Source organism: Chrysochloris asiatica, unplaced genomic scaffold, assembly GCF_000296735.1.
Source record: "Chrysochloris asiatica unplaced genomic scaffold, ChrAsi1.0 scaffold00105, whole genome shotgun sequence".
Classification (NCBI taxonomy): Eukaryota; Metazoa; Chordata; class Mammalia; order Afrosoricida; family Chrysochloridae; genus Chrysochloris; species Chrysochloris asiatica.
Window position 1 is genome coordinate 1,256,249 of NW_006408623.1, and position 12,679 is coordinate 1,268,927.

The 12,679-nt window shown below is 50.2% G+C and overlaps 1 protein-coding gene across 1 annotated transcript in view; it reads right to left on the minus strand.

The window, feature by feature from the left end:
- Nucleotides 1-8,902, minus strand: part of CPXM2 (carboxypeptidase X (M14 family), member 2) — a 135,026-nt gene extending 126,124 nt beyond the window's left edge. Inside the window, exon 1 of the mRNA XM_006867463.1 lies at nucleotides 8,605-8,902. Within this exon, the coding sequence (XP_006867525.1) occupies nucleotides 8,605-8,902 (298 nt within the window). The remainder of the gene's footprint in view (nucleotides 1-8,604) is intronic.
- Between the last annotated feature and the right edge of the window lie 3,777 nt (nucleotides 8,903-12,679).

Below are 12,679 nucleotides of genomic sequence, written 5' to 3' on the forward strand. Positions count from 1 at the left end.
ACAACAACAACAACATAATTCAAAAGCAACTGAACAGCACTCAACAACAACAATGCAAGAGGCATTATCAGCCCAAACATCTCCCAGTTATACTTCCAGGGTGCCTGCTGGGTGTCTTTAATTTTTGATCCAAGCTGAAAATCACAAGCTGAAGTGTCTCCAGCAGGAGTAAGACTGATCCCGAGGGTCTGGACACAGCCCACTGCAGCCACGTTCCCAGAGCAAGAACATCCTCCAGAAAGCTCTGTTCTTGTTCCTTGGTACTACTGGAGCAGAAACTCCACACATGACAGCTTTCAAGAACAGGAATTCTTTTCCTCACCATTTGTTGTTGTTGTTAAGTGCCATCTCATAGCGACCCTGTCTAGGGTTTCCAAGGAGCTACTAGTGGGTTTGAACCTCCAACCCTATGGTTAGTGGTCCAGTGTTTACCCTAGAATTCCTTCTCACAGCTGAGGAGGCTGGAAGTCTGCACTCAGACACCAGCTTCAGGGAAGGCTTGCTGGGGGAAGGTCCTTGTCTCTTTTCAGCTTCCGTCTCTTCCTTCTTGGTGACCATCACGGGATACGGGCAGCTCTCTCCCTGCATCTCCGCTTGCTTGTAGCTATGCCTAATCGGCTGGTTTAGATCTCAGGAGTGATGGCTTTAGGACACACCCTGACATAACAAAGAAAATCCTGTTTCCAAGTGGGATCACACCCACAGGCATTTGTTGTTGTTGTTGTCTATGACTCTCAGGTCTATTATAATTGACAGCAATCATGATACAGGGTTTCCTAGGAGTGGCTGGTGGGTTGGACTGCTAATCTTGCTGTTAGCAGTCCAGTGCTTACCCTACAGCGCCACACCAGGTCTCCTCCACAGGCGTGGTGGTAGTGGTGGTGGCATGCTGTCGAGTTGGTTCTGACTCATAATGACCCTGTATCGGTTTCCAAGTCAACTGGTGGGTTTGAACTGCTGACCTTGAGGTTGGCAGACAAGTGTTGATCCAGGGAGCAGAACACCTCATCTTTCGCCCATGGAACTGCTGGTAGATTCGAACTGCTGACCTTGCAGTTAGTAGTCTAACACATAACCACTACATTACCAGGGTTCCTTCTCCATAGGGGTTAGAATTTGCAGCATATATTCTGGGGGTTCAACTCAATCTGCAACACTTGCACAGACAACTCGCCTGGAAGCATTTCATGAAGGGCTGGGAAGACCTTGGTCTTCTGCAGAACCAGTCGCATAAGCTTTGGTAACACAGAGTCTGATACAGCAGAAAGAGATGCTTTGTAAACAAGGTAAGGAAAAAACCAAGTTCAGGGGAAGAACATTCCATCCCAACTATACCCAGAACACCCTCTCTGCAGCACCCATCCTACAGACACAAACCATGGGTGCTAAGGAGCCAAGCTAGGTAAAGCCCTCAGCACCCAGTGCCCACCTGTCAGTTCAGCTCTGCAAATCCAATAAAGACCTAGATGCCAGGCAAGTTTACTGCCAGCCCAAAGAGTCTGAGTCCCCAGGAGCAGCATATGGGGAACAGAAACCCGGAGAGGGCTGGGTAACAGAACACAGTGACGACAGGCCGACAGGCAGGGGCCCAGCCACCTAGAGAGGGAAGAGGCAGGTGTAATCGCCCAATCACTGACCGATGCTGTGACCAAACCTGTTGAAAATCACACAAGGATGCCTGTCTCAGGGGTGGTTGTATTTAGGACATTATCTTGTCCTAAACTGGCCTGCCGTGATCCCTGAATAAACATCACCACTTTCACTGCTAATATCATTGTGCCCTTACACTTCACAAGTGGGCTCTAACCAAAGGGTTGGTGGTTCAAACCCACCAGCCACTCCGAGGGAGAAAGACAGAGCTGTCTGTTCCCGTAAGGATTTACGGCCTCGGTAACCCCAGGAAGCGGTTCTACTCTGTTCTACTCTGTTCCTGTAGGACCACAGTGAGCACTAGATTTGGTTTGGTTAGGTATTATACTTCACAGAGCACTATTCCAGTTGCTGGACAAACACCACAGAATTCGTAACTTACAAGGCATTTTTACGCCAATTAAACATTTAAACCTGGCGAGCTCCCATTGAGGACAAGAAAGTGCATTCAGAACATTTTACAGATGAGAAAACTGAGGCTCGGCAGGGAGGAAGAGCTGACCAAGATCACTGGCAGAACTAGGAAGTAGCCGAACCGGAAGCTGATATTAAATCTAGGTCCTGCCGCCTGCCGGCACCCATGCCTCCGCTTCACAGCCCCTCCCTCTCTTAGAAGCAAGGCACCATATGGTGTGTACAGATGAAAGACGAAATAAAGTGGAAAGAGCGCTCAGAGAAACAAAAGAAGGCGCCAAAATCAGATCAGCAGCTCCATCTGGGCTGCGTGACAAAACCGGATTCCTTAAAAGTAGCAAACGGAATTGCCAACGCGGGCTGCATGTTCTATTCTGGTCTACGGTGATAAATATAATTCTTCTTAGTTCATAGAATATGATTTTCCCTTCTTTATGCAAGGAGCTTACAGTAGCAACCCCCCAGCAACTGAGAAATGCTTTCCTACATATTTGAAGTTTTCCCAGGAAATTCCAGTCCAGCAAGATCTGCCTCCCGTCTGGTGGAGCAGCCCCAGCCCGGCTCTCAGCTCCTGTCTGCGGCTTGTTAAAGAATCGCTTCAGGAAAGAGCCTCTAAGACCACAGAGCATTCGGGAAGCACCCCAGAAGCAGCCTCAAGGCACCGAGATTTCATAGTCACAGCCTTCTTGGCCACCACACACACATGCACACACACACACGTACACATATGCCTGTGTACACATGCACCCAGACACTCACTCAAGTATACATACACCCATGCGCACATGCATTCACAATCTACACACATATATATGCATGCATGCACACTCACATGTGCACAAATACAATGCACACCTCCATACAGTCGCATGCAAGCATGCACACACATGCTCACACACATGCATATAGGGCGAGGCTGTGGGCATCTGCAGGGGGCACACAGAGCTAAATCGAAGTGGTCAGGATGAACAGAGCACTGCAGATGGCAGGGAGGATGCACACGCAGGGCCAAGCACAGCCTGGGGCTGTCTACTGAGGACAGTGCAGCTCTTGGCGGGAAGCCAGTATCTGGGGATCAAGGGACTCCTGAGAGGCGGACTGCAGGAGGCGCAGGGGTCAGCTCGGAGGCCTCAACAGTCATCCTTCCTGACCTGCACTGACCTAGGAGCCCTCTCCCTGGGTGGTGCAGTTAGCACCTCAACTGCTAACTGAAAGGTTGGAGGTTCAAGTCCACCCCAGAGGTACCTCAGAAGAAAGTCCTGGTGATCTACTTCTGCTAGCCTCTGATACATATGGGATCACCATGGATCACAAATGACTTGGTGGCAAGTGCCTTCTGCCTTTAAAGAGGCACCATAACCCAAGCAGTAGAGGGTATGTACAGTCATGATTGGAACTTGTTGGTCTTTGTTTGAAGGCTGCCAGGAAACAGAGCCTGAGACCAGGTTGTGGGCACAGCCATCCATCTGGAAGGTGATGTCCAAAAGTTCCCATGAGGATTGGAAGAGAGTGAAACAGGGATGAAGGGAAAGTGGCCCCGGCTGCCCTTCTGAGCAGGATCCACATGGGAGTCCCAGGACTCAGACTATTCTGCGGAGCACTGAGGAATGGAAGAAGCCACTTCTGAGCTGTCCCCAAAGTTTGAGAGGACATCTGACCTCATCTGCCTTGAGGAGTGTTGTTGTTGTTGTTGAGTGCTGTCAAGTCAGTCCGGACTCATAGCGATGCTGTATAGGGTTTCCAAGGCAGTGAGGGGCCTCAGTCTGGACAAGACTCAAGTGCCCTTTTGGGGCAGAGCCAAATGGTGACCTGCTCTCTCAGAATCCTGAACAAACTTAACACCTAACAGGATAAACACTGGACTGTGAACCATAAGGTCAGTGGTTCCAAGCCACCAGCAGCTCCATGGGAGAAAGCTGAGGCTGTCTGCTCCCACGATTTGCAGCCCAAGAAACCCTATACAGGGTCACTATGAATTGGAACAAACTCAACAGCACTTTACAACAACACCAAACGTGATGTACATGAACCAAAGATTGAACACATAGCTGGGATGTGAGACTCTAAAGTCAACATCTGACAAGGGTTATGCCACGCCCACCTCCTCATGATGCCCAATGGGGAGCTAGCTGACTGGCACAAGCCAGAGAGAGAAACTGCCCTTCCCTGTGATTCTCCAAAGACAGACACTTCACGGCTCCATTCCCCCAGAGCAGACGCAGAGATGGAAAGGAACAATGAGGGTACGGGGGCTCATTGTGGGCAATGCCAAGCCTGAGAGTTCGGCATCCTGGGCACTCCTCAGTACCTAGAGGCATCCAGAAAGGCACTCCTCAGTCGCGCAGGCTTCAGGGGGTCAGAACACCACTGTCTCAGCATGCAGAACTATCCACCATGAGATCTGGCAGAACCCACTACAAACATGGTGGCTATTTTGAAGAAACACAATACCCCAATACACGGATGCCCCAACCCATCATCCCTGCATTGGAAACTAGGAGGGCACCCCCCTTGCCACTCCCCTTTATCCTTCACACATGATGAGCCCTGGTCTGGAACCGTGGGCACAGCACAGGCAGGCTGAGATGTACCAGCAGGAACAGTTGACTTTGGAAAGCATTCTGGAAAAGGAGGTGGTGTCTTGGGAAGCTGCTTGCTGATGTGCACAAAATGCCCTTTTTTCTTTCTTTCTTTTTTTTTTTTACAAAGCGTTCTTTCCTTCCTATTTCCCTCAGGAGTTTCCCTGGGGAGTTTATCTGGGCTCAGGATCCTGTATGGTGAGCATATGATAAGATGTCTGTCGGGAGAACTGCTTGTTAGAATCTTAGATGCCAACAGCACTGCCATTGCTTCGTAAAGCAGACTGCAATATACGCTTGATAAAGGCCTTCTCCTGAACCTAGGCAGAGACACTTCCATCAGAAGCAAAGCTTGAAGTAAAGACTTTGCCACCAACTGGCTGTGTCACACACAATAGAAAGGGCTTTGTTTACAACCAAATATGCTCAGATAGCAACTCTCTGGTTCTTTTCCCCTGTGACTGGGGCAATACTGTACAAAATGCAAACTCGCTATGCACCCAGAGCCAATTCTGGGCACAGAGACACAAATAAGCAGGCTCCGCTGCCCACTCTGCAAATTCCAGGACTCAACTCCGGATGACAATGCTCGAGGGCGGGCACATATTCCAACAGGACGCATACTTACCAGTCCTGGAAGAAAGCAGTGGATAATGTAATCAACAGAAACCCAAATGGAAAAGCTGCACATCTGACCCTACGTCTAAAGCAAGTCACAAAGGAGGGGGAGAGAAAATCCAAGTGGCCTTGTGGGAGTCTTGTTGGTTATTTTGTTTCTTCAGAAACCCAACCCACTGCCGGGCGATTGGATTCCAACCATTGAGACGCTATGACAGACTATAAGTGCTGCACTGGGTCTCCAAGACTGTAATCTTTACAGAAGCTGACTGCCACATCTTTCTCCCGAAGAAAGATTGGTGGATCCAAACTGCCAACCTTTTGGATAGCAGCTGAGGACTTCACCACAGTGCTGCCAGGGTTCCTTTCTCATTCTCAAGAGGGGAGAAAGGTAGCTGAGTTATGTAACTTGTATTTATTTCTCAATTCCATTTTATTCTCTAAAAAGAGTATGGATACAAAGCAAGAACATCCGTTTGGAGATGACGTGCAAAGTAAGGCCACTCAAAATCCACTTGCAAGTCCAAAAATGTCCTTTATCTATTCTTCACCCTAATATAATGAAAACCAAGGCTTACTCCCTAACCCCATAACAATTCTAAATGCAGAAATGTAGGAAGTCCTAAGCTGAACCAAAAAGAGCTAAATAAATGGAGGACCATTCACCTGGGGAAGTGGATTCTGTCTCTTGATGGATCAGAAGATGTGTGTCCGTGATGGAGCCACAAGGAAGATCCCCCAGGAGCCGCCACACAGAGCATCATCTTCCATCTTCCCCTGGGCCCAACTTCCACACATGATCAAGTTTTCCTGGGAAACACCTTCTTACCTACAAAATGTGCTGTACCTGGAATGCTTCTGAATTCGCTTCAGGTGCCCTTGCATTCTTTTTCATCTCTAAACCGAGCCCTTTACTCACACCTCAGCACCTAGAACATTGCCTGGCATCAACACGCACCGTCTGGCCAGCAAAGTCACGTCCCAATTTTACAAGCACCCGGGACCATGGCAAGATGTTCTTTCCTCTATACCTGCCTTCCAAAATTGCTAAGACAAACCCAGCTTATGATACACTCCAATACGGAGGTAAGTGACTTATAGACTCATTCATGGTATCACGGAGTCTGCAGGGGGTACATGTGACCAGGCAAATGCACCTAGGAAGAAAGGCCTGGCGGTCTACTTCAGAAAAATCAGCCATGGAAAACCTTGTGGAAAGTCGTACCCTGACATACTGGGGTAGCTATGAGTCAGATTTGATGCAACTGGTTTCTGGCTATGACGTTGTGCACAGAACCTAAATGGAGCCACCAGTTCCTTAAACTACAGCTAGTCTTAAACCAATCACCACATTTGGGGTCCAGGGTGGAAGGTTCTGTTGGCCAAACCCCCAAATTAAAGGGACCAGAGTTGAAAGTGTGAGTTCAGCATTAAACGTGACTTGTCGAAGTTGAGGTACTCTAAAAGGCTCCCCAGATTCAACAGAAATTCATGCTGAGCCTAAGAGGAGGCCAGCTCCCCAGGAGGTCCCCCAATCCCAGCCTCTGAGGGGGGTTCTGGAGTCTCCAAGGTCCTGTTTTCAGTTTGGGGATCAGCAATCTAGGTGACAGCCAGAGGCTGGGTGGGTTGCAGCTCTGGAGGCTATTGGAGGGGCACAGCTGGTTGGTGTAGCAGCCCCTCCTCATCTGCACATGGCCCTCCACACACATGCCTTTTCTCTTGTTTCACTTCAGTAAATTCATCCCTCCGCCCCCGATCCACTGAATGGCTAGTGGTTGTTGTTAAGTGCCATCATGTTGGTTCCAACTCATAGTGTTTCCAAGGAGCAGTTGATGGGTTTGAACTGCCAACCCTGTGGTCCGAAGTCCAGTGCTGATCCACAGCATCACACCAGGAGTGGTTAGGAGCCTTTAGTTTAGTAGCCAAGAGCAAGCTGTTATCGCCACCAGCTTCCTGCTACCACCACCTTCTGTGAACACCACAACCTCCCGCCGTCCCCGCAGCCCACTCCACTGCACCCAGCCAGTCCTGTGCTAAATGCACAACAGGCACCAAGAACCAGAAAAACTCAACACACTCAGACGCAAATCAAACACTCAACCGGAAAAAAATGCCTGTGTTCAAAAGCACACAAGGACTCTGTGGAAGGGTACTGAGCGGATTACCCCCACTGCCTACACCTCAGGTTCCTCATCTGTGAAGAAACAAGCACCCTTCCCCTGGGAGCCATGGGGAGAATCAGACGAGAGAGTTTTACCTAAAGCTTCTATACAGTCACAAGTATACGTGCCTCTTCCCCGTCTTGCCTTTGCAATTTTTAATTCCCATAACCCATTCACTCCAAAGCCAACAAACAAACTCAACAGTGCATTGGATTTAGAAATTCTGGATGCTGAGGGTTCCACAACTCATATTATTGTCAGAGCTGTCCACAAATTGAAGCAGGGGCAACCCTGTGGATGCGCCAAGGGGGCTCCAGAGGGGGACCTGCCACTAGGGGCCCCAGCTCCACCTCTCTCCTTCTGAGATTGCAACAGACTTTCAGGTTTCCTGGGAACAAAGAGCAGTCCACCTAAGCCAGGAATGCCTCAGCAGGCACAAATGTCTCCCTTGAGGAGAATCTGACCACAGTCCTGCTTGCTTAACCCCAGTCTTGAAATACTAGGATGCAGCCCCCTTGCAAGTGAGTAAAGAAAGTTTGGAACAATTAAAAGTTTCTGATTCCCAAGGGCGGATTGGAAGTCAGTTCTTCAAGGCTTGGACAGAGGGAAGGGAGACTGGGCACCTCAGGCTACCAGGAGCTCCCTGACCACCCTGCAGTTCTCTGAGCCCATGCCCCCGAGTCCTGCCCAGTCCAGTCACAGAGATATGAGGACCGGGAAGGCTGTGCCTTCCGGTCCCAAAGGGGGAGACAAGGAATCCGAGGGGTGGAGGCTGGGTAAAATCCTACTTGCTGAGCTTTACCCCCAAAAGCCACTCTGCCCAAGAAAGCCTGCCGTTCCCAAAACAGGATAGGAAACACCCAAGAAAATGCGCTGTGAAAACAGCCCAAAGATCGTGTATCCAATAAATCTGGGTCCAAGGAGCCAGGCAGCTGCCCAAGGACACAACTCCGCTGCCACCCTGGCGGGAACTAGGGGTAAGGAAGTGAGTTTCACGTTTGAGTTCTGGGGAGTTTGGAGGGCAAGCCATGGGCAAATGATGTCTCCAGAAGCACAGGACGCCAAGGGGAAGCCACGGGCTCCCTCAATGCAGTCCCCCTCAACCCACTCCCAGCTGCAAACCCTAGCAGAGACACCAACATCCCTCGGCACCAGCGCCGGGCCCAACGCAGAACTCTCACCTGGAGGCGGCGTCACAGGAGCCAACTTTTTCTTGGGCCTCTTCTTGGGCTTGGTCGCCTTCTTGGGCGGTTTGGGCGCAGGCGGCTCGCGCCCCTCCTCCCTGGTCCCTGGAGACACCGGCGTCGAGAAGAGCTCCGGCTCAGGCTCCGGGTGTGTGTAGTAGGGCTCCCGGCTCCAGGTCTCCTGCACGTCGTAGTCCGCGTCCTCGAGTATCGAAGCCTGGGTCCCTGCCCAAGCCAGGGTCGCCGCCAGGAGCGCGAGGGTCATCGCCAGCGCGGCGACGCCCCGGCGAGCCATGCCCCCTCGGCACCCGGCAGGGACAGGTAGCGGTGGCCGGCGGCGCAGACAGCGGGACAGGGGCGCGCAGGGCGCCGGCACTGGGTGTGAGCGGCCCGCGGCGGGGCAGGGCAGGCAGGGGCGCGCCCGGAGCTGGGCGGGCACCCGAGGCCGGCCCCGCCCTCCCTGCACCCCTCCCTTCCCGGCCGGAAGGTCAGTTCACCGGGTCCTGGGGCAGGTGCTGGAGTCCCTCTCCCCTGGACTGTCTTCGGATGCAGCCCTCAGACTTCCCCAGAGTTTAGAGTTTAAAGGAATCGTCAAGGCCTGTTGTCCCATCCCGTCATTTTACAGGTGAAGAAATGTGACTCAAAGATGAGAAAAGAGTTACTCAAGGTCTGCAGGCCAATAGGAGAAGCTCCCAGCCTGCTGCCCCACTGCCCAGGGGGCTGTCCCCTCATCAGCCCCTCTTGCCCAGGTTCCCCATGATCCTGGTGAGAAACTCCGGAGGCCCCAGCCAGACACCAGAGGAGTGATGTTTCCATGGTGGTAGGCCCCGGTGACCTTGGAGGACCCCTCCTCCCATCTCAGAGAGGGGTAGTAGCTGTTAGGTGAGAAAGAGAGTGGAGTAATCAGGAGGCCACCATCCAGAGCCCAAGGGTGCCATCCACAGAGCAGGCCACAGACCAAGGGCCCCTGCAGGGTCTGTCCGGGAACTCCACCGGGCAGTACCCTCCACCCTTGGATAGCCCACAGACCTCTGTGGGAGAAAGGGCACTGTTTCTGCCTTCTGCTGCCATTGTGACAAATTAACATCAACTGAGTGGCTTAAAACAGTCTCCTGCTAGTGTCTCCAAGGTCTGTAGGTTAGGAATCCAACCCAACCAGGTCTCACAATCAGTGATCATCACCACATCCTCTAGGGACACTTGTGGTTGTAGGACTGAGGTACCCATGTCCTCCCTGGCCATCAGCTAGAAGCTTCCAGCATTCCTTCTCATGCTTTTCATGAGTTCCCGAAGCATCTCTGGGGCCAATACGTGGGCTCTGTGGTGCAGAGGTAGCAAGTCATCACGCCCCTCTCAGACTCTTGTCTCTCTGATATCTTTCATCTCTTCCCACCCAGTCTCCTGCCTCCAATCAGAGAACAGGCTCTGCTTTCTCTCTTTCCTTCCTTTTAGCAATTTGTTTTTTTTTATGGTGAAGATATGAATCTACACAGTAAGACAGTCACCCATTCAACACTCTCTACATACAGATTCCATTCTTCATGTTGTGTATCTGCTTCTCACTAGTATTTTACAAATGATTACACTGCCATTAACATGCAATCAAAGCCCCCTTCCCCCACCCTTGTCACCACGAATGATGTTATTTCCTTATTCCGTATAAGAGAGAGCCTACACACAACTTGGACATTGGCTACCCAAAATGGGGGGCAGGGAGCTACAAAGGCAAGAAGTGACTGGCTTATAAGCTTTCAAGAGGGAACCTAGATCCAGAGGGCCTGGAGGAAGGTAGAATCTCCAGTGAGTAGTATTCAATCTGACTAGGCGGGGCTGATGCAATGAAATGCAGACGGGTCTCTTGTGATACAATAGTGAATAACTGTTATCAGAACTGATTGTGAGGGTCGGAAATGTAAAGGTGGACGTTTTATAGCAAGGAGGGGAGTGATTAACTTTTCAGTCTAGGAGCGGAGGTCCCTAGGACCATCAAGGGAGAAGAGCAGAGAGCAGGACCCTACCCAGAGAAGCAGTGATGCCTGGAATGGAGCCAGAGATGATGACGTGGAGCGATGGAACAGCTGTAGAGTTTAGATCCAGAGAGGGAGAGCAACTGTGTGCTGAAGACCTGCGGGGTACAGGGAAGGATTGCATGGAGGGGATTGTAACCATGGCAATGATATACAATAGAATGAATGTAAAACGAATGTTCTCCCATGTAAACTATCACATAATTCACAATAAAACATTTAAGAAAAAAAGAGAGAGAGAGAGCCTACACAGTATGAATCCTATTGGACCTGACTTATTTCATTCAATGTGATGTTTTCAAGTTCTGTCCACGTTGGGTTGTGTACCAGAACTTCATCTCGCTTTAAGACTAAGTCATCTTCCACTGTGTGGCTCTAGACCACATTTTGTTTCTCCATCATCTTGCTGATGGACCTTTCAGCCGTTCCCACTTTGTAGCGCTGGTGAAACGTGCTCCACTGAACACTGGCATGTGCGTCCCTGTTTGCGTTTCTGCCTTCACTTCTTCTGGGTGGACACAAAGAATTGAGATTGCTGGCTAGGTCTCTGCTTTTTAAGGGCTCATGTGATTGGATTAGGAGCCCTGGCAGTGTTAAGTATTGGGCTGCTAACCACAAGGTCGGTAATTCAAATCCATCCGTTGCTCCTCTGAGAAAGGTGGGACAAAGCTGTTTGCTTCAGTAACGGTGTATAGCTTTGGAAACCCTATGGGACAGTTCTAGTCTGTCTGCTAGATAGAGTCACTATGAGGTAGAATTGACTCAGTGGGTTTGATTTGGGTTTTGGTGACTGGATTGGGCCCACTCAAATCACCCACAATGATCATCTTTTGTAAATCTTGTAACCTTAATCACATCTAAAAAGTCCTTTATGACAGGTAACCTGATGCACTCATGGGCTCCCAAGATTCCAACATGAATATTTTTAAGCAGCCTCTCTACCTAGCATGGGGACAGTTGTCATTGTTGTTGTTGTTGTTGTTAGTGCCAAAGAGCTGGTTCCAACTCATAATGACCCTGTATAGGCTTTCCAAGGAATGGCTGGTGAGTTTGAACCACCAACCTTGTGGTCCAGTGCTTTATCCTTCAGTACCACACTGACCCTCAAACCCAGGGTTGGACTATCACTTGCCAGTCCCTTTGGGCCTGTAGATCAGAGATGCCACTGAGCTGAATCTGGGTGCTCAGATGCCCTGGGAGTAGGGGAACCTCATTCTGAGCCTACACAAATGACAGAGCTTGGCTCAGGGTAGCTGCAACTCCACCTCCAACCACCCCTGTTTGTTCCCCATTTTCTCTCAACATCCCCAACACAGATTATTCCGGTCCTTGTTCTGGGGTGTCTTTTGGACCCCCAGGCTGCAGCCCAAAGCGGAATGAGAAGAGCAAGGGGAGGAGGCTACAGACTGAGTCCTGACTCTCTCAGAGGCCCAGGACTGGTGGCCAAACCCTGACCATCACAGGACATGGCTGCCCCAGAGCCTAGCAGGAGAGACGAGGTGGTCCCTCTCCTCCAGAACCTCTCCCTGCAAACCAGGACTGGGTTGGTCCATCCACCCTCCACTCCTCCAGGGTTTCCCCAGAGCTCACTCACACTGGACTGTGTGATCTCTTTATCTAAAAATGTATCCATCTCTTCTAAGTTTTCAAATTTGTTGGCATACAACTCTTCATAGTATTCTGTTATTATCCTTTTGATTACCTTCGGTTCCGTTGTGACGTCGCCATGTTGTTTCTTATGCATGTTATTTGTGTCTTCTCCCTCTTTTCTTTTGTTAGGTTTGCCGATGGCCTGTCGATTTTGTTAATCCTTTCAAAGAACCAGCTTCTTGTCCTATTGATTGTTTCTATAGTTTTTCTGTTTTCTATTTCATTTATTTCTGCTCTAATCTTTATTATTTCTTTTCTTTTGGTGGCTGTAGGTTCCCTCTGTTGGTCTGTTTCTAATTGTTGTAGATGCCGTGTTAATGTGTTAATTTTGGTTCTTTCTTCTTTTTGGATGTGTGCACTTATTGCAATAAATTGTCCTCTTAGCACCGCTTTCT